The 22,813-nt window shown below is 37.7% G+C and overlaps 2 protein-coding genes across 20 annotated transcripts in view; one reads left to right on the plus strand and one right to left on the minus strand.

Moving 5' to 3' along the window:
* Positions 1-22,813, minus strand: part of KLHL3 (kelch like family member 3) — a 288,734-nt gene that overhangs the window by 246,533 nt on the left and 19,388 nt on the right. For all 5 annotated transcript variants that reach the window (XM_021084794.2, XM_085014707.1, XM_085014695.1 and 2 more), the window contains exon 3: positions 11,637-11,795. The gene's annotated coding sequence lies outside the window, so the exon portion shown is untranslated. The remainder of the gene's footprint in view (positions 1-11,636; positions 11,796-22,813) is intronic.
* MYOT (myotilin) overlaps positions 1-22,813 on the plus strand; it is a 58,191-nt gene that overhangs the window by 17,363 nt on the left and 18,015 nt on the right. For 6 of the 15 annotated variants that reach the window (NM_001099941.3, NM_001445433.1, NM_001445432.1 and 3 more), the window contains 1 exon segment: positions 21,103-21,195. Coding sequence is in view for 9 of the 15 variants with exons in the window: in XM_085007124.1 (XP_084863250.1) it covers positions 8,901-8,908; positions 9,306-9,423; positions 10,110-10,175; positions 11,713-11,854; positions 14,155-14,178; positions 15,220-15,339; positions 15,436-15,679 (722 nt within the window). In the remaining 6 variants the exon portion in view is untranslated. 15 annotated transcript variants of the gene reach the window in all.

Below are 22,813 nucleotides of genomic sequence, written 5' to 3' on the forward strand. Positions count from 1 at the left end.
CCAGGCTAGGGGTCTAATCAGAGCTGTAGCCACCGGCCTGCAACAGAGCCACAGCAATGCGGGATCCGAGCCGTGTCTACAACCTACACCACAGCTCACGGAAACACTGGATCCTTAACCTACTGAGCAAGGCCAGGGATCAAACCTGCAACCTCATGGTTCCTAGTCAGATTTGTTAACCACTGCACCACGACGGGAACCCCGGGTTCTTTTTCTTTTTGAAAAATATCTTTTTCTATACCCTAGAGGAAAACATATGAGAATCAAATGGAAAGACTACGGTGGCTTTAGCAAGAGAACTCAATTTTTAAGAGTAAGCATTCTTTTAGAAATTATTTCTTTTCTGGGAGTTCCTGCTCTGGCTCAGCACTAGCAAACCCAACTAGTATCCATGAGGATGTAGGCTTGATCCCTGACCTTGGTCAGTGGGTTACGAATCTGGCATTGCCATGAGCTGTTGTGTAGGTTGCAGATGCAGCCCGGATCTGGCACTGCTGTGGCATAGGCTGGCAGCTGCAGCTCTGATTCAACCCCCAGCCTGGGAATTTCCATATGCCACAGGTGGGGCCCTAAAAAGCAAAAGAAGAAGAAGAAGAAGAAAAGAAATTACTCCTTTTCTGGAAGAAGAAGTGATTCTCATGTTTGTTTTTTTTGTTGTCAAAACCTTTTTTTGTTATTTATCTTTTTTATTAGCGTATAGTTGATTTACAGTGTTGTGTCAAATTTCTGCTGTATAGCATGGTGACCCAGTCGTACACAAATATACATTCTTTTTCTCATACCATCTTTCCACCATGTTCTACCCCAAGAGATTGGGCATGGTTCTCTGCACTGTACAGGAGGACCTCATTTTTATCACTTACCCAAATGTGCTCTGAAATATTTATTTTCATAAATAAATTACATTTTAAACAATGTAAGTAATTCCTAAAGCACAGTTCATCTTTCAAACCTCTGTACTCCGGAGTGGCAGTCTAAGCCACAATCCCAAGTGCTGACTGTTTATGCTTTAGTACCGACATTCATCTTTCTTTCTCTTCTCCTCTGATGGAGTTTAATCTACTTTGGTAATTACGAAAATCAGAGATTTTAAAGCATGATCAGATTTTTTAAATATTTAAGAAGAGCAATGAGACCTCAAATAAATCTTCCCATTTCTCAATAGACCCTTTGCCCAAAGTCATATAACCAATTAATTAATGACAGATCTAGAAACAAAATTCAGATTTCTTCAATCTGGCCTCTCTCTGTTTTTACCCATTTCTATATCATCTTCAGACAAAGACTATTTAATTCATGCTAACCAGTGACCTACCCCAAAGTAAGATTCAGGACATTCTGTGGTTCTATTAGTTATCACTGTCCCTTCTCACTGGCTGGAAGATCATGGACAAATGATGGGAAGTCCTACCTGGCTTCCTCACTCCAATGATTAAATTATAGCATGGACTGTCTGGTGCCTTGCCCATTAAGTTTGACTATGTGCTTAGAACAGGAAGCATGTGGAATGCTAGGGGGTTGATATAACCTTCCCAAGATTTGAATTTTCTTTTTTTTTCTCATTAGCCTGGGGGCATAGCCAATTCCAAGGTAGGCAAAAACCTAAATCTCACCTACCACCAAAACTTCTCTGCTAAGTGCCAAGGGGCTTAGAGGAAATTCCAGCCTCTTGCACCAGCTGACCTTATATTTATTTACAAGGTATGTTTCTTCCAAGAAGTTCCAAATGTTTCATACACACTTTCACTTAATCTTTCTCTTTCCATGAGGGGAAGCATTTCATTTTTATCTTCCTGCCACAGCCAAAGATTCCCAGCTGTTGATTGGGTTTCTTTCCAGGGTCTGATACTTCAAGGTTAGAATCTCCAGAAGTCACAAGCATTCCCAACTAATGTCTAATGCAATACTGCTAACAAAGCAAATTTATTCATTCAACAAATACTTACTGAGCATCTCTTTTGTGCCTGGCACTATTCTAGGCACTAGGCATAAGAGTAAACAAAAGAGACTGTCTCTGCCCTCAAGGAGCTAATATACAAAGTATATAAAAAAAAAAAAAAGGTACCATTACCAGTGAATTTGGAACCATAAAAATGCTCCATTCTTATAAAAAAAAAAATCACTAGAGTCTTAACTACTCAGACTAATATTTACCATTTTACACTTACCTGGTAATACAAAGTCCATTTCCTAGAGGCCTATGTGGATTGCATTAGAAAACAGGAAATTTGGATTCTAATCCTGATTCTTCTACCAACAGACTACACAGCGTTAAGCAAATACATAACCTAAGAGTTTTGTTCTCTGAAGATGTTAGATAAGATTTCCCATGTTTTCTCTTGATCTGCAATTCTGTGCCAGGTTAACTTCACCTAACATGGGTGGCGTGGTATGAGGACTTACTTCCAAGGTTAAATCTTTCTATATCAACTGCTTTTTTTGTGGGATAGCGTTGAGGGAAGTAGCACAAACCAACACAGACCTCCTTAAATGACTATTAATAATACCTACTTATGCAATAATCTGTAAATCAATCAGTTCCACACCAACTACATGTTCAACACTAGACTAGGTACTTTGGGGGTGGGCGACATATGAAAATACCTCTGATCTTAAGGAGCTTCCAAATGAAAGTACACGATAGTAAATAAAAATAAAATTGTGTAAGTTCACAAGAAAAATCAAAGACAGCTAGATTGGAGTTCCCGTCGTGGCGCAGTGGTTAACGAATCCGACTAGGAACCATGAGGTTGCGGGTTCGGTCCCTGCCCTTGCTCAGTGGGTTAACCATCTGGCGTTGCCGTGAGCTGTGGTGTAGGTTGCAGACGCGGCTCGGATCCTGTGTTGCTGTGGCTCTGGCGCAGGCTGGTGGCTGCAGCTCCGATTCAGCCCCTAGCCTGGGAACCTCCATATGCCGCAAGAGCGGCCCAAGAAATAGCAAAAAAAAAAAAAGACCAAAAACAAAAAAACAAACAAAACAACAATAACAAAAAAAGACAGCTAGATTGGAAACCTCTGAGGCAAGGTGGAGCTTCACCTGGATCTACATAAAATAGTACCCATCACGATAATAATAGGACCTAAGATTTATTGAGTGATTGACATGGGGCACAAATATAAATTAAACGCTTTTGTGAGCTATCTCATTTAACCCTCGAAACAACTCTAGAAACAAGACTATTATTGTGCCTATTTTACAAACTGGGTACTTGAGGCTTAGAGGGAAACATACCTAATAAATGGCAAATCCAGGCAATCTGATCCTATAGCATTCCACACCACTGAATGGTTATGGAATGCTTTCCCCACACATGAGATAGAGGGAAAAGCACAGTGTTGGCACACCATTTAGTGTTTCATGAATGGTACTTCCTTTTCTATCCATCCCCCACCACTACTGGCCTCCTAACTCCCATCCCCAACTCACACCCATACACACTTCATCTTTTCCAATTGTAACATTCTTCAAAGTTCACTTGAAGGTTTACCCATACCATTCAAGCTACTGTCTCCTTTGAAGTCGTAGCACTTATTTCCAGCAGGCCGTGGGGAAGATTGTGTGTTGTGCTGAGATATCACTGGAACTATTTAATGTCTTATGATATTGATGTTTCTGATGTCTTATGGTATCACGAAGATGGCACCCATATTATTATTATAATGCATCTTTTGTACTACTGAGCTTTTCATATAGTTTCATCACGCCACAACTCCTTTGTATTGCTCCTAGGTCTTGGCATAGGACGCATCAGGAAGTATTCACCAATTCGAGAGTTTGAGTGTCTGTGAAGTTTTCATTCATTAGAAAAATGATCCAAGTCAAATAAATACAGCTAACACTTCAAGGTTTAATTCTACTCTATTTAGAGAGTCTGTAGGAATAGACTCTTTTTTTGCCCAGTCTTGGACAAAAAAGGTAATCTGTACATGTTTGTTATTCCTTTAGATCTTGCATACTCAGAGAACTAAAGCTATCTTCTGAACTACCAAAGAAAAATTCTATCTATCTTCTGAAAATGAAACCAACTAACCCTTTTATATTAAAAAAAAGCAGTTCCAGTTGAAAGATATATTTTAATCTTAAAAATTTATTATAAAGTACTATATACATAGGAAGGAATAAATATATCTGTAAAATATAAATCATAATAAAATGTACACTTAGTAGCCATTATCCAGCTTAAGAAATGAAACATGAAAGAGTACTAGTAAATCTTTTACAGCACCAAAATTTTAGTCTAAAGCAAATTAAGTTTAAAATTTTACCAGAGTTCCCGTTGTGACTCAGTGGTTAACGAACCCAACTAGTATCCATGAGGATATGGGTTCGATCCATGGCCTTGCCCAGTGGGTTAAGGATCTGGCATCGCTGTGAGTTGTGGTGTAGGTCGCAGACGTGGCTTGGATCCCGCATTGCTGTGGCTGTGGCGTAGGCTAGCAGCTGCATCTCTGATTTGACCCCTAGCCTGGGAATGTCCATATGCCACAGGTGTGGCCCTAAAAGACAAAAGACAAAAAGAAATGTTTACAAATAAAATTTTATCAAGGTGATAAAGAGGTTTTTAAAGACGAAAAATACACCAAGTATTACAGGATTATATATTGAGATTAGAAGGCGACTGGATAAATCAAGTCCTAATGATGCTATCAAATACTTATTTTTAAGTGGTGAAACTACTGTATTTTCATTAAAGCACTGTAGTACAAAGTGATTACATACCCTGGATTTTTGCAATACTTACAATTTCATTCTATTTTCATAAACCAATGGCTTGCTGGAAAAGTACAATATTTTGTTATTCAGGCTAGTCTACATTGGGCAATCTACCTCATCTATCCAGAAATAAAAGTCCTTTGTGGGATCATGTTATTAAATGTTGGTTTGAGTAAATAAATTAGCATAGATAAGGGGGGGAATATCAGGTTAAAGATTCAGGAGATAACTATAGAATTACTGGCTTTCATGACTTAGTGCTAGAGTTTCAAATAGCTAATAGAAATATAACCAATATTAAGACCCACAGTATCTATGAGGAAAAACTAAACCAGTAACAGAGAAGCTCAATTACTGCTGATTCCAAAAACTCTACTAAGACCTCAAGAGATGATACGAACATTAACATCCTCCTTTCTTCAAATAAATACAGTGATGTGTTTCAAAGGGTTTCTTCTGTTTTTAAAATTGAGTTATAGGAGATGGACAACATTATTTAAGTCACAAGTACTATATAGTGATTCATAATTTTTAAAGGTTATACTTCATTTATAGTTATTGTAAAACATTGGCTATATTCCCTGTGTTGAACAATATATCCTTGTAGCTTATTTTTTGCACCTCTTAATCCCCTATTCTTATATTGCCCCTCCCCTTTTCCCTCTCCTCACTGGTCACCACTAGTTTGTCCTATGAGTCTGCTTCTTTTTTGTTATATCCACTAGTTTTCTGGAGTTTTTAGATTCCATATATGTGTTATCACACAGTATTTATCTTCCTCTGACTTTTTTCACTTAGCATAATACCCTCCAAGTCCATCTATGTTGTTGCAAATGGCAAAATTCCATTCCTTTTCATGGCTGAGTAGTATTTCACTGAATATACACATCTTTATTTAAAAATTATTATTATAGCTTATCTATAACATTCCTTCAATTTCTGCTATACAGCAAAGTAACCCAGTCACACACACATATATATACATAAATTCTTTTTTTCATACTATCTTCCATCATGTTCTAACCTAAGAGATTGGACAAAGTTCCCTACGCTGTATAGTAGGTCCCCATTGCATATCCATTCTAAATGTAATAGTTTGTATCTACCAACCCCAATCTCTCCATCTGTCCCACTCCCGGCCCTCCCTCTTGGCAACACAAGTCTGCTCTCCATGTCCATGATCTGTTTCTGTTCTGTAGATAGGATCATTTGTGCCATATTTTAGATTCCACATATAAGTGATATCATATGGTATTTGTCTTTCTCTTTCTGATTTACTTATTATAAGAATCTCTAGTTGCATTCATGTTGCTGAAAATGGCATTATTTTGTCCTCTTTATGGCTGAGTAGTATTCCATTGTATATAGGTACCATACCTTTGCAATCCATTCATCTGTAGATGACATTTGGATTGTTTCCACATCTGCGCTATTGTGAACAGTGAGCACATGCATCTTTTTGAATGAACGTTTTGGCCAGATGAATGCCCAGGTGGGACTGCTGGATCATATGGTAGTTCTATATTGAGTTTTACAAAGAACCTTGATACTGTTTTCCTTAGTGGTTGTACCAATTTACATTCCCACCAACAGTATAAGAGGGTTCCCTTTTCTCCACACCCTCTCCAGCATTTATTATTTGTAGACTTATTAATGATGGCCATTCTGACCAGTGTGAGGTGGTACCTCACTGTAGTTTTAATTTGCATTCTCTAATAATTAGTGATATTGAGTATTTTTCATGTGCCTGCTGGCCATCCTTAAGTCTTCTTTGGAGAAATGTCTATTTAGGTTTTCTGCCCATTTTTCAGCTGGGTTGGTTTTTTTTTTTTTTTTTTTTTTTTTTTTTTTTTGCTATTGAGTTGTATGAGTTGTCTGTATATTTTAGATATTAGACCCTTGTCAGCTGCATCATTTGCACCTATTTTCTCCCATTCTGTAGGTTGTCTTTTAGTTTTTTTAATGGTTTCCTTTGCTGTGCAAAAGCTTCTGAGTTTTAATTAGGTCTCACTGATTTATTTTTGTCTTTATCATCATTATTCTAGGAGATGGATCAAACAAGATGTTGCTATGATTTATGTCAAAGAGCATTCTGCCCAAGTTTTTCTCTAGGAGTTTCAACTGGCCTTACATATAGGTCTTTAATCCATTTGAGTTTATTTTTATGGCTGGTGTTAGAGAATGTTCTAATTTCCTCCTTTTACATGTACGTGTCCAGTTTTCCAAGCACCCTTTATTGAAGAGACTGTTTCCCCCACTGTATGTTCTTGCCTCATTTGTCACAGATCAGTTGACCCATAGGTGCCTGGGTTTATTTCTGGGCTTTCTATCCTGTTTCATCAATTTGTTATTTCTATTTTTTGTGCCTGTACCATACTGTTTTAATGACTGCAGCTTTGTAGTATAGTCTGAAGTCGGGGAGTTCATTCCTTCACTCCTGTTTTTTCTTTTCAATATTGCTTTGGCTATTTGGGGTCTTCTGTGTTTCCATACAAATTTTAAAATATTTTTTCTAGTTCTGTGAAGAATGTCCTTGATAATTTAATAGGGATTGCATTCAATCTGTAGATTGCCTTGGGTAGTATAGTCATTTTGACAATATTGATTCTTCCAATCCAAGAGTATGGTATATCTTTCCATCTGTTTGTGTCATCTTTGATTTTTCATCAGTGTCTTCTAGTTTTCAGAGTACAGGTCTTTTGTCTCCTTATGTAGGTTTATTCTTAGGTGTTTTATTCTTTTTGATGTGATTATACCATATCTACTTTATTCATTCATCTGCTAATGGACACTTAGGTTGCTTCCATATCTTTGAAACTATAAATAATGCTGCTATGAACACTGGGGCACATATATCTTTTTGAATTAGTAGGGGATTTTTTTTTTCCTTTCTTTCCTTTTTTTTTTTTTTGTCTTTTTAGGGCCACTCTTCGGTATATGGAAGTCCCCATGCTAGGGGTCGAAATGGAGCTATAGCTACCGACCTGCTCCATAGCCACAGCAACACAGGATCCAAGCTGTGTCTGTGACCTACACCATAGCTCATGGCAATGCCAGATCCTTAACCCACTCACTGAGAAAAGCCAGGGATCGAACCCACATCCACAGGGATACTAGCTGGGTTCACTACTGCTTAGCCACAATGGGAACTCCCATTTTTTCTATATATACATTCAGCAGTAGAATTCCTGGGTCACATGTTAGTTCTATTTTTGGTTTTTTGAGAAATCTCTATATTGTTTTCCCTAGTGGCTCCACTAATTTACATTCCCACCAACAGGGTATGAGGGTTCCCTTTTCTCCACAGTCTCACCAAAATTTGTTATTTGTGTTCTTTTTTGATGACAGCCATTCTGACAGGCGTGAGGCAATATCTTATTGTGGGTTTTCTTGTTTGTTTGTTTTTGTCTTTTCGGGGCTGCACCTGTGGAATATGGAAGTTCCCAGGCTAGAGGTCGAATCAGGGGTCGAATTAGAGCTATAGCTGCCAGCCTATGCAACAGCCACAACAATGCTGGATCTAAGCCGTGTCTGTGACCCACACCACAGCTCATGGAAATCCCAGATCCTTAACCCACTGAGTTAGGCCAGGGATCAAACTTGCATCCTCATAGATACTAGCTAGCCATATTTGTTCCTGCTGAGCCACAATGGGAACTCCAGGGGGTTTATTTTCTGATGTTGAGCTGTATGAGCTGTTTATGTATTTTGGATATTAACCCTTATCGGTCATATCATTTCCAAGTATTTTCTGCCATTCAGGAGGTTGTCTTTTCATTTTGTTGATGGTTTCCTTTGCTGTGAAAAAGCTTTTAAGTTTAATTATGTTCAGCAGAATTCTTATTCTGACCCAAATTCACAGACACTAATATATGTCCTCTGAAATGTTTTTGGGAAATGACTTAGTATTTTTTCTAGATGCAAGTGTCACAGCTCCACAAAGGTAAATATCTGGAGTTTTTACACTGAGATTATTAAAGTAGTTCCATCCTTAGTCAAGAATGCAGATGCTCTGTACTGTCCTATAATTAATTTGCTGGTATAAATACAATTATTTTCACTAAATTTCATTAAAGCCCCATGAAATTTAAATAGAATTTCTTTTTTTACTTTCTTGTAGGTAGGTACCCAAGGAAGTAAGAAAACATTTCTCTCTCTGGGATTATGCTTGGAATATGTGACAGAAATGTCAGAGTAAGTACAAAATGTGAATGTGCACTTGTCACATATGACTATAGAAGGAGTTCTACTTTAAAAAAATACACCAATCAATCATCAGTTTCCCAGACAAACTGTGAAGTGATTATGTGCTTTATAAGTTATTTCTTCTGCACAATTTAAGTGTTTAATAATAACCCAATGACTATGGGACTCAGACAAAGGAAATTTAAAGCAAAACTATTACAAGTCACATTCCACTAATAATTGCTCAGAAAGAAAAAGCACTTAAATTATCATGCAAATCAAGAGAAATAAGAATTAAAGGTAAAAAACATCATACATTCAATTGTATACAGTGAGGCATTTCTATCGAAGCCACCTCTAATCTTTCTTTAACTGAACAGTCTTTGGTTTTTTGTTTCCTCCACAGAATAAAGAAGAAAACCACTAGAGTTTCTCTAAACATCAGTTCCCCGGTTAATGAAACCTCCAATATCAGATCAAGTTACTCCACCTTAGTTCAACCATTGCTTATTGACCCCCACAGGGTAAGTTCAATTTTAAAAGATTTCTGAAGGGTTCCACTAATGGGGACACAGTCCCAGAGAGGAAGGAATCAATGCAACTTTCTTGAAAAGTATACACAGGGAGAGCCTCCAGCTACATGATCTCAGAAAGAACAAGAAAGAAATCTGTGGGTCTCAGAAATAACTCCATGGAAGTTCTGTGGGTTGGCCATTTGTCTGGGTGCCAAACCAAAAGGGACAATTGGTTTCTAGGAGCTCAGTTCCATAATAGAATATTCTAACTATCCAAGGAATGAATTCCCTTTTAGTTAAAAAAGGGGGGATGCTTTTTCAAAAAACCTAAAGATACAATAAGAACAACCGTATGAAGGAAGGAAAAATCTAATCAGTAAAACTTAGAAGTTATTTAAACCTTTAATACAGAGTCTCTAAATAGTCACCAATACTTATTTCTCAAATGTAATCACCCAGTGTTGTATTTCACTATCTCAGCTGATAGAACACTGGAGGAGAGAGAAAAAAGTGTGGCACTGGAGCAGACATCCACAAGGACATTTAAATTAGGAGCATCATCCTTTTCATAAAGGAAACTTAGGGTGTGGTTGGTAACAGCTGAAAATGATCCAGTTAGTCCTTGGCCACCAAGCATCTAGGTTTCAAGGGCTTGAAAATATGGATAACAGTGTCTCCTCTATTTCTTAAACCAGATGCAGAGCCCTTGCAGCAGCAGCCTGTCGGGGTCCACTTGTGCTGTAGCCCCTGTGTTTACCAAGGTAACCTACCCACACTGCATGATGGAGTTTGGATTTTATAGATAAACTGTAGGGATTATAAAAGAGGTAAGAAGAAGGAAAGAAGAAACTAGAAAGGACATCAGAGATTATAATTATTATATATGAGAAAACTGTGTCCGAGAAAGCATGAAATTGTTGTTCAATGTCACAAAGCAACTCAGGTTTATCCTATGCTCTTCAGACTTTTGCTCTGTGGCAATTCTCCAGCTCTGGAAGGCAATGCTTAGACTATCCTCTCCAAACAGACTATGCTCTGCCTAACCTCAAGATTCACCAGATTCTTTCAAATGGCCATAAAATATCCTTCTGAAGAAGTCAATGAGCAAAGCCATGTCTATTTCCTGCTTGGGTCACAGTCAGAGATTAGGACTAAGAAGCCTCCTCTATCACCCACTGGAAGTGGCAGGATTCAATCAGCTAGGTTAAACCAAGCTAAGGGTGATATCTTCTCTAGGCTTTCTGTTCCCCAGTTTCCAAACCTGAGAACTGGAACCACTGCCACTGCTGGCCCGAGGTATAAGAAGCACGACAGGGAGAAAGAGGAAACAACGTCAGTAAGAGTCAGGGGCATTACTATCAATTCAGGAAGCTCACTTTCAGCAGATGCTATCAGACACATGTGTCTATCATTTCCACAAGTCTCCTCTCCTGCTGCATTCCTTCTCTATATTTCCTGCAGTATCAGGCTCAAGGGCTGGGCCGGTGGTCATTATGTCTTAACCTCAGCACCACCTCTCTGGTCTGAGGGCAAAGTTATAATCTGAAATGTAATTCTAGATTCTAGAGCACTCTGTCACTAGGAACAGGAGAGGAGGAAGATTAGGATTTAAGGGGTAAATGTACCAGAAATGCTGCTCATTCATATGTGCATTATGAGACTATACTAGCTATCATTAACAAATACTTTTTATATATCGATATAACTCTCCATTCTTTAAAGAAAGTTTGCAGGTTATTTCTCTGAAATGAGCCTCAAAATCACAAATAAGGCAAGTTTTTTGCTAGTCCTACTTCACAGATAAAGAACATAGTTCCACAAAGGTTAAGAGTCTTCCAAATTCCTATGATGAACTACTGGCAGAGTTGTGATTTTGGCCAAATTCCTCTAAGTCATGATCCTTAACAAATTACAACACTGCCTGCCCATACAGCTAGACCAATAATAAAGATTAAATCTATGATTTCATAGGTACTCAATAAAATAATACAACAAAGTAAACATTTTTTAGCTAATTAGTCTTCTGTTTTGAAAAAAAAATGGCTCTTGAAGAAGTGACTAACAACTTTCTCATCAAACACAACTCCATGAAACTGATACAGACAACTTACACTTGACTGTAAACCACACTACAAAGCACAAAAGATGCCCAGCAAGCTCCTTATTTTGATTATGGTACAGGCAGTTGTCAAAAACTATGATGAAAAAGCATGCACACTTACTGCAATTGGCATCCCAAACCACTGTATACGGTGAAACAATTTCTTCCATTCTGTGACTTATGTGTTTGTTCTTTAGCATCTTCAAGACATCTCTACAACCAGAGGTCAGTTTGTCGTGTTTGAATGCCGAGTCCAGGCCACAGCCACAGTTCAAGTTCACTGGTACAGAGAGAAAGAGCAGATAGCAGACTCAGATGACTTCCGAATTCTGAGGAAAAGTACAGTGATAAACTTTCCAATTTACTTTTCATTGTGATTGACCTTGAAATCTAATTCATGTTTTAACATTTAATAGCTGAGTTGCTACACGGTGAGAAATTTCTACTGTTAAACAATTATTTCAAATCCAAATGATTCCTCAACATAAACAACTGAAAAAGAAAAAATTGCTGTTTTGCTCTGATGAAATAACAGCTTTAATAGCTTTGAAAAAAAAAACTAGTATATTTTCATAGATTAATCTTAATTATCTTTCTAATGAGCTCTTTGAATACAAATAAGAAAAATACAAGAATAAATATATTTTTTAAAGAGTAAAACAGGAGTTCCCATCGTGGCTGAGCAGAACGAATTTGACTGGCATCCATTAGGACGCAGGTTCGATCCCTGGCCTGATTCAGTGGGTTAAGGATTCGGCGTTGCTGTGGCTGTGGTGTAGGCCAGTGGCTACAGCTCCAATTCGACCCCTAGCCTGGGAACCTCCATATGCCAAGGGTTCGGCCCTAAAAAAATATAGAGTAAAACAAATGACAACTGATGCATAACCTCCTAAAATGCTGCGAAAGTTTTCTGCCAAATAATTAATTTAGGTGAGGGTAACAAGTATAATGATCTACTTCATGTTAAACACTGAGTTTGTAAACAATTTCTCATTTAATCCCCACATCGATATTTTGAGGTCTGTGTTATCATCCCCATTTTATTAGCAAGAAAACTGAAATTAGAAATGCTAAACATCGCCAAAGGTCCCAAAGCTAGTAAATGCTACAGACAAGGTTCAAGCTCAAGATACTTGTTGTACTAAGTGAAGAAAATATATTCACTTAAATATTAATTCAAAATTGAACACCTGCACATCACATTTAGGAAGAAACATCTCTATTATACAAAACGGTATTTCTTTTAAAAATAACATTGGCATTCCCATTGTGGCATAGTGGGTTAAGAATCCAACAGCAGTGGCTCAGGTTGCTGCGGAGGCATGGGTTCAATCTTCAGCCCAGCACAGTGGGTTAAAGGATCGCACTGACACATCTGCAGTTCAGATTCAATCCCTGGCCCCGGAACTTCCATATGCCGTGGTTGCAGCCATTAATAAATAAATAAATAAGTAAGTAAATAAAGTAAAATTTGCTGGAGTTCTCTTGTGGTCCAGCAGGTTAAGGATCCTGTGTTGTCACTACAGCAGCCTGAGTTGCTGCTATGGCACAGGTTCAATTACCAGCTCAGGAATTTCCACATGCCATAGGCACGAAGAAAAAAAAAAAAAAACTACACATATTTACTGCATTTTCTGAAACTAAAATACAAACTTATCATAATAAATCTAGGAAAAATATTATAACATATAGAAGAAATTTTAAATTACATTCTCTCTACACAGAGAAAACTATTATTTATCTTTTGTGTAATTTTCTACAGTAGTACTACAGTATTTTTATAATGTGTAATAGTCAACTTTATGTTTTTGTTTTGTTTTGTTTTTGTTTTTGTTTTTTTGTCTTTTTGCCTTTTCTTGGGCCGCTCCCGTGGCATATGGAGGTTCCCAGGCTAGGGGTCTAATTGGAGCTTTAGCTGCCGGCCTACGCCAGAGCCACAGCAACGCAGGATCCGAGCCGCGTCTGCAACCTTCACCACAGCCCACGGCAACGCCGGATCGTTAACCCACTGAGCAAGGGCAGGGACCAAACCCGCAACCTCATGGTTCCTAGTCGGATTCGTTAACCACTGCGCCACGACGGGAACTCCCCCTTATTTTACCCCCTTATTTTATTTTAATCAGAGAGAGTAAAAAGATTTTTTTTTATTTTTATTTTTATTTTTTAGAAAGTTTTTGTTTTTTGTTTTTTGTTTTTTTTTCTTCCACTGTACAGCAAGGGGATCAAGTTATCCTTACATGTATACATTAAGTAAAAAGATTTTCTTGGAAGAAAAAGGCCACCTCAGGGTTAGTGTTGGAGCAACAGTTCACATTCACAGAAGAGATATATCTGATCTTATATCACCTTAGAGATGACGAGCCAGGGCCCAGAGAAGTAAACTAATTTTCGCAAAATCACAGAGCAATCTAACAGTAGAACAGGATTAAATACATTTTTTCTAGTGCCCTGCCAAGTGTTCATTCCAGTATGCACCTTTTCCCTTTTCTGAGTTTCTACAGAATTTATAGTCTGTGACTCAAGATTTTAGCCAATGTTGCATTTGCTTCAAATTATTTCTCATATACACATGCCCCCTTCTCCCAACTAAATTGTCATAATTTAAATTCTCCTCTCTACTCTCTTCTTTTATCTTTCAGAAGCTTGTTTATCATCCATTCCTGGTAAGCACAATTTTTCAACATCTTGATAATAAATAATTAAATCAATTTAGCATCAGAAGACTTGCATTCAGGAGGAGTTTTCAGGCTATGCTATGACAACTCTTGAATTGACACAACAGAGAAAGCAAGATAACTAGGATTTATCCATGAATTTGTTCGTTTACTCAGTCAATCAACATGTATCTACTAGATACAGGCTATGGCCAAATTCTGTTCTTGCACTGAGAAGTCCCTGCCCTCATAAAGCATGCATTCTTCCTATCTTCCATTTGGCATATTGTTTACGCCTCATGAGCAACACACAAAGGCAGTAAGGTATCCTGACATTAAACATCCAAACTGTTAACTGTTCAAGATGTAGCTGTGATGCCCATTAAGCAGAAACCATCGGTGCACTAATATTAGATCTAACTACCACGGCAATGATATTTTTTAGTTCAGTTCAGAAAATTTTTCTATAGGATCTTTGTGCTAAGCACTAAAGCTACAGAAATCTAGAAGTCAAGAGATAAAGCGTAATTCCTGCTTTCAAGAAACTCAGTTGTAGTAAAGAAAACAGATGTGTTGGAGTTCCTGTTGTGGCTCAGTGGTAACAAATCTGACTAGTATCCATGAGGATGTGGGTTTGATCCCTGGGCACGCACTGTGGGTTAAGGACCCGGCATTGCTATGAGATGTGCGGCAGGTCACAGACTCGGCTCAGATCTGGCTTTTGCTGTGGCTATGGCCAGCAGTTGCAGTTCTGATTTGACCACTTGCCTGGGAAATTCCATGTGCTTCACGTTCGGTCCAAAGAAAAGAAAAGAAAAGAGATGTGTCTAAGAAGTAGGTGATAGGAACCATGCTGGGATTACTTTAGCTGTATTTTTATGATTTATCTTCATGAGCCCACTCAAAAGACGAAAATCTAATCAGATGGGATTTTTTAAATCTCAAGAATACTCTATTAATTTCCAGTCCCTCCCCTCCCTGATACACTGTTTGTTTGTTCATTGTGGGCATCCAAATACTCTGACGAAGCTGAATTTCTACCCTTTCCAGAGGAGGTGTGCACCTTGATTATCACAGAAGCATTTCCTGAAGATTCTGGGCAATTCAAATGTATTGCAGAAAATGAGGCTGGGACTGCAGTCTCCACAGCACGACTCTTTGTTTCCCCAGGTAATCATTCCTCTGAATCACCCTGCTCAAACTGATCTCTGAGCCAAGAGGAAAATTTTGTTTCTATGTCAACTGGTGACTAATTATATTTTTCAGAAGGAAGAGATCTGGAGAAATCAGAGCGTTCTCCAAAGTCACCCATGAGGAAATTTTCTCCAAAACTGGCCTCCTTTCCCTGGAGCAGTGACAGCTACATAAAGGAAAAAAATTCAGACAACACCCCAATAAACCTTATGCCAACTATTCCTGAAACAGGCAGTCACACCGAACATGAGGTCCAGGTTCCAAAGAAGGATTTCTGTACCACCAATGAAAATTCCTCTGAACTACAACCACAATGGTAAGGGCAGACAGACCTAACATTCACTCATTCAATATGTTCTGGGTTCTATATACAGAACAAAGCACATGGCTAAGCTCCTGTCCTCAGGGAGCCTGCATTCTGAGATGGTTCACTCTGTCATTTCTCCTTTACCCTCTATCATGCATTTCACTAGGGCAGAAACAGTAAGTGATGTTCTTATATCCACATTTAAGGGTTTGCTACAGAGACTTACTGAAAAAGATAATCCAGGGAGTTCCCATTCTGGCGCAGAAGAAACAAATCCAACTAGTATCCATGAGGAGGTGGGTTTGATCCCTGGCCTTGCTCAGTGAGTTAAGAATTTAGCGTTGCTGCAAGCTGCAATGCAGGTTGCACATGTGGCTTGGATCTGGAGTTGCTATGGCTGTGGTGTAGGCCAGAAGCTGCATCTCCGATTCTACCCCTAGCCCAGGAACTTCCATATGCCACAGCTGCAGCTGTTAAAAAAAAAACTAACATAAAATATTCTGTGATAGAGGTTTCTTCATTGACAGTCTTAGAATATAGGCACAACTGTCCTTGCATTTAGAGGACAAATGTATAAATGGAAAGATAACTCAGTAAGTGCATTTGCCAACCAGGCTATGTTTATTTTTTAATCATGCTATTAGCTGATTTTTTTTTATTTTATTGGAGTATAGCTAACTTACAATGTTGTATTAGTTTCAGGTGTACAGCAAAGTTAATGAGTCATACATATAAATATATCCATTCTTTTTTCCCATATAGGTTATTACAAACTATGGAGTAGATTTTTCTGTGCTATACAGTAGGTTCTTGTTAATCATCTATTTTATACAGCAGTGTGTACATGTTATTTCCACCCCCCCAATTCCTCCCTCCCCTCAACAGTTTCACCTCTGGTAACCATAAAATTGGTTTTGGTAAGTTTCTGTTTTATAAATAAGTTCTTCTGTACAATTTTTTTATTAGATTCCACGCGTGAGTGATATATCATATATCTATCTTTCTCTGACTTACTTCCCTCAGTGTGTTAACTTCTGGGTCTCTCCAGGCTGTGCTTAAAACAACACAATACACCACCATCTCCAGCCCCCAGCCCCCAAACATAAATCTCAAACCAAAATACTGATCTTTTTAAATCTAAAAATTGATACCTAGAAGTCATTAAAAATTTCTTCCTTTTAATAATAATCTAACATAATTCACTAAATATTTTACCAAAGTTACCTTTAGGTTAAATTTATTAGGTCAAATACCTTAATAAAACTGAATCAGCATTCTTGACTACTTACCTACTATAACTAAATGTAGACTGTTAATTACAAAATAAAAAGATAACGGAATCTCTCCTAAGAATAGATTTCTTGAGTACTATTTGGGTTGATTAAGTGAGAGAAATACATCATGATAGAAATGGACAGAATCAGAGGTCATCTGTGTGACATTCCTCATTCTAAAATGACAAAAATTGTAGATGACTTGCTCATGTTGTTGAGCACTCGTTCCTCATTCATTCAAAACCTCGAGATTGGTACTTTTCCAAGGGTTTCTCGCAATGAGACCAGAGAGGGAGAGAGTTTGGACTTGCAGACTAACAGACCTAGAACAATGTGTATACAGCACATAGTAGGCATTCAGTAAATAGCAGCAATTATCCCACTGCATTGTTTTTATTGGGATCAGTGTATCTCTAATAACAACCTATGACTGTGATTTCTCAGTTGATCTCCCAAAATCCCTTTAGTTTATGACATCTCTAGCCGCCTGGGCAGTAGCTACCCCTATAAAGACTCCTCATGGGATCAAAGAGAATGGGTGTGTGGGAAAATAAATAAGACTGCAATTTATTAAACACATTCTATTTGTCTATCAGTTTCTGTGCTAGACTTGCCTTATGAAAACAGCCAATACTCATATCCAAAATTTTTCTCCATGAGTACCTGTGTTTATCAGTGATCCCTTAGGACTTAAAAAAACCTTGAATTTAAAATATAGTATCTTTCGGAGTTCCCGTCATGGCGCAGTGGTTAACAAATCTGACTAGGAACCATGAGGTTGCGGGTTCGATCCCTGGCCTCGCTCAGTGGGTTAAGGATCCAGCATTGCCATGAGCTGTGGTGTAGGTTGCAGACGCGGCTTGAATCCTGCGTTGCTGTGACTCTGGCATAGGCCGGCAGCTAAAGCTCTGATTAGACCCCTAGCCTGGGAACCTCCATGTGCTGTGGGAGCAGCCCTAGAAAAGGCAAAAAGACAAAAATAAATAAATAAATAAAATATAATATCTTTCAGATGAGATTATCACCTTTTTCATTAATAAAATCATTTGTGGAGAAAATTATTGGGTAAAAGTTATTAAGTTCTGACTGAATATCTACCATGAGCTACATTCCAAGGCAAAATAAGTAAGTAATAAAGAGTACCTCCCTCAGAAAAAAAACTTAACCTAGTTGAGGGGATACATTATACCACATAACAGTCTACTGCATGATTTTGTTTCATCTGAGTCTCTCAGCAACCCTGATTTAAGTTAGTAAAACCGATACTGTCTTTGTTCTTCAGTTAATAGTTAAAGCTCAGAATTTAACTTTTCTAAGGATACACAGCACTTATGTAGAAGAGTGGGCACTCATATTCAGGTATCAAAATAGATAATATGAAGATTAATGTGTCTAGAAAGTTGTAGAACATTAACAAAATTAATGCTATCATTCTTACTGTTTGACTCCAAGTCCAGTGGGATGTCCATAATTATTTCCTGCTTGAGAAGAACATGATACAATCAAGTACTACAGTGGGATTCCCTTTTGCCATATGTCTATGCAGAACTTCAGTAATCATAGTGACTGATGAAATGAAACCTGAAATGGGAGTTCCCGTTGTGGCTCAGTGTTAATGAATCCAACTAGGAACCATGAGGTTGTGGGTTCAATCCCTGGCCTTGCGCCGGCATTGCTGTGAGCTATGGTGTAGGTCGCAGACGCGGCTTGGATCCCGCGTTGCTATGGCTGTGGCGTAGTCCGGCGGCTACAGCTCCGATTGGACCCCTAGTCTGGGAACCTCCATATGCCACAGGTGTGGCCCTAGAAAAGACAAAAAAAAAAAAAAAGGAAAAAGAAACCTGGAATGAATGCAAAAATCTTCATTCTTTAGTCCTTTCACCCTCAATATGACATTTTCATTCTCCAGCTGACACAGCAGAAATTATCTTCATCATACACATGTGATCTCTGATTTCAAAAGCAGCTCAGAGCACCATATTTACAATCACATATAAACTTTACATTTTAAAAAACAATAAAGGCTGTATATGAAGAAGGAATGAATGAAAGTTAAACAGTCATCCTTCCACTGATGATGAGACCAGAAGGAATTCCCTGGATATACAGCAGGAAATGTCTCAGTAGTAAACATCTGAGATAGCAGGAAGTTAACAACATTTTGTAAGGCATTAAAATGATTTACCAAGGCCCTTACTGATAACATAAAGAAAGAAATAGAAAAAGTTGTCTTGGGGGGAAACTGGAATATGGGTCACCCATCTGACATCTTAATAATTCTTTCAGTTGTAGGGTGATTTGTCTCAAATAAGCAACTATGCCATCCAAATAGCCATATTTGTAAGGAAACAAAACACTACTCAAAAAAGCCATCCAAACATTTAAAAATAGGAAAACAGATTCATAGTATATTATTGAATACAGACCCTCAACTTCTGAGAATGGTATCACAAAAGATTTTACTTACCTTTCTTAAACCATCCCTTGAGCCCCTTTTTATAGTGAGAGCCTTAGCCTAGGTGTACCATGAAGCCATCACACCGTAATGGACGTTATATCTTACCAAGGACTAGGGAAAAGAAGAGGCAAAGCTTCACTATAAAGAGTAAGTGAAACTAAAATTCTCCCTCAACTATAGAACATTCAGAATCTTCCCTAGGCAAAACTGAGGACTTCAGTTTGTCTTGGGCATCTTGCCTACATGGCTGGTAGGGTATATCTCAATCAAACGCTGTTCTTGGAAAGAGCCAAGTATCAGCCATATATACCACATCTAAAGTACTCAGCATAGGGCCTTATGGTAAATGCTATATGGGTCAGTTATTCTTGTTAGTTTTATTGTGACTTGTATTTTCACTTTAAGTCTCTCTAATTTAGATTGAAAGGTTTTGTTCCTATTAATAGAATCTGAAATATCAGTGAGCAGATGTGGAGAAATATTTTGGGAGATTCCTGAAATAAGACTTTGTAGGCAAACACCTACTCATCAAGAATACTGCTTTTTCTACTAAGTAATGGTTGTGTGCCCAGGTGGCAGTTATCAAACTTTCTCTGAACACTAAAGGAAGGTACACCTACATGGTCAGCTGTGAAGAATTTTAAATGGCTCATAGGTGCTCAAATATATATTTGTTGAACGCTAAGGTACATAGTAATTCCCATCAAGACTGGAATACCCATGAGGAAGGGGAATAAACAGATACACTTCAAACAATAGGACCATACCAAAGCTGAGGCCACTAAATAGGGACAATTCCACTTGATTAGCCTGATCTTCATGCCACCTACCCCTATGCACAACCTCTTGTTGATTTGAAGGTTTTGTTCTCTGTAATTATTTACTTCCCTGCACAAAAACTGAAACCTAAATTCTAAGATAGTCTTCTTGGCAAAAAAAAGAAAGGAAACTGTGTAGTTCTTAGGAGTAAGGGAAATAAAAAGAATTAACAGTACAAAGCCTTAGCTATAAAGAGACTGCCTATTTGGTAGTTTCTTAAATGCTTCAGAACTCTTTTCGAACAAAAGTATAAGATCAAGGAGGCATATGACATACAGATTCAGAGAACTTGCTAAAGAAAACAAACTGCATTTTTTCCACTATCCCACCCTCCCAGTGACACGACATCATCATCCTGCTCTCCTGCCTTTGCCCAGATACACTCCCTCTCTTGAAATAAACTGCTCGAATCCCACTCCCATTTGTCAAGAGAAAAAAAAAGGCCTTCAGATGAACAACTACCCAATACCAATTAATTTGGAGTCCATCCATCACTGGTCTTATTTCTGGAGAGGTCTTAGTAGTTAGAACATAAGTCTTAGAATACTATCCCCCTTTTAGTCCTTTCTTCAACAGAGAAGATCAAAGCCTCCACCGCAAAAAAGAAAACAAGTTTTCTTTATACTGTTCTCCATTTCCCAATTCATTGCTTTCCCCTGCTACACAAGCCTGCTAAAGCTCACAGTCAAAATTCACATCTAAAATAAAAAGGCCTGCAGAAGCTCATAATCCCACTCCTTAAATATCACGAAGACATCTGAGATATTGTTTAGATCGTGGACTCTTACTTTGACATGCCAGCATAGGTAGATGGACAGGCAAGCACATCAGATGTCACTGTTTGGCAGCTGATAAAAGTCAGCAGTGCTATAATACTAAGCACAGAGCCACTAGATTAGTCTGTGAGGGAAGGGGCTGCCTCTTCCTTCCCTGTAGTAGTAGGTTATACTCAGCTGGCACTCCTTGGAACTCGGGTAAGTCCCTTCTTTATTTCTCCTTCAGTTTGGGGGTTTGTTTTTGTGTTTTGTCCAAATCAGAAGAGCATGTAAAAGGTGATCTTCAGATAAAAAAGTTCAAAAGCTCCAAGATCATAATGGTTTTATACAAAGATTTGAAAAAAAAATGTGACCTATTAATTCCACTGAGATTGGAAGGCATTATAGAAAGGGCAGAAGGAAAGACAGCAGTATGTCATTATTCTTAAATCATCATTTTTCTGTGAAAAGGGACACTTGGTCTAACCGTAATTGTGGTAATATTCCACAGCTTCAAATTATCCTCAGCTTTTTGTGCAAGTCTGTGCTACATTATAGATAGGAGGAAAAGGTTAAGATTTTTCTAAATAGAAGACAATAGTGCTTCATTCATAAAATTCTTGAAATTTATTTAACATTATCTGGAATAAAATGACACTGTCATATAATATAATCTATTATAGAACTGAATTGTTAAACAGTAATTACAAACATGAAGAGCCTTTCAGAATTACTTATGAACAATTGCTGAGACATGAATAAAAGGAAACTTTTGAAAGAACACATTTTTAAGAAACAAAAGTAACTGTTAACTATGAAGGCCGATAGCAAAATGTATAAGATAGCTGACATTCGAAAGATATACTGAAAGAAAAATAGGGAACTTTCTGGAAAATATCTACTGGCTATTGTTAAACAGTTTATTCCTTATTATTTGAAATTAATCTGAATGATGTGCCTGCCCAAAAAGGAATTTTAAATCAAATACGGGTTTCAATTCTGCAATGAAATAAACCCATAACTATAAAACTACTTGCCTTGGAATAGCCTTTTTTTTTAAAAAATATCTAATTACAGTATCCTTCTGGATATTTTTCTCCAATAATTTAAAGGCCTAATATAATACAGTTAATTACTAAAATGCATTCTCGCTGAATGTGCTTGTGTTCATAAACTCGAAACTAAGACACGATGACCTTTGAAGAGCCCTTTTCAAGAGAACTTTTCTCTTCGCTCTTTAGTTACATTTGCGGTCTTCTCTAAAACTTCTAACTTTAAACTACATGTACAAACTTAGGATCAAGTTGTTTGGTTTAGAAATTTTTCATTAAAAATGATACTTCCTTCAAGATAGGAAATTAAAAATTTTTAACACTTTGCTTCAATGAGGACAATTTGGTAAAAGTTTGATTTATCATTATCTCGGTGTTGGTTTATACTATATGAAACAAACTAAATGTATTTTGAACTAAATTACCTGATATTTTGAATAAAGATAGAATCAATGTTACAACAATTTATAGGGCTAGTCTTTGTGTGTTAAGTCTATATATACATTCCTGCTCAAATTTACCATACTAATAGAAGAAATCAGAGGCAAATATAATTTCTAAGGTTGATTTTAGCGGCAAATGAGTGATCCAAGGAAGGAAGGAAGGAAGTTAGAAATGCCAATGCAGAGCCAAGTAAGAGAAGTGGCGCCCACCTTTTCTTCTGAAAGTATAGGCTACCATCATAGTTGCCTTACTTCCTTCTGTACATCCTACTTTCTTTCTTCTTTTTTATTACTCAATGAATTTATTACATTTATAGTTGTAAAATGACCATCACAATCGAA

This window comes from Sus scrofa, chromosome 2, assembly GCF_054392235.1.
Source record: "Sus scrofa isolate SSC_HxYL_T2T_F1_AM1 chromosome 2, Sscrofa_HxYL_maternal_Yorkshire_Landrace_v2.0, whole genome shotgun sequence".
In the NCBI taxonomy this organism is placed as follows: Eukaryota; Metazoa; Chordata; class Mammalia; order Artiodactyla; family Suidae; genus Sus; species Sus scrofa.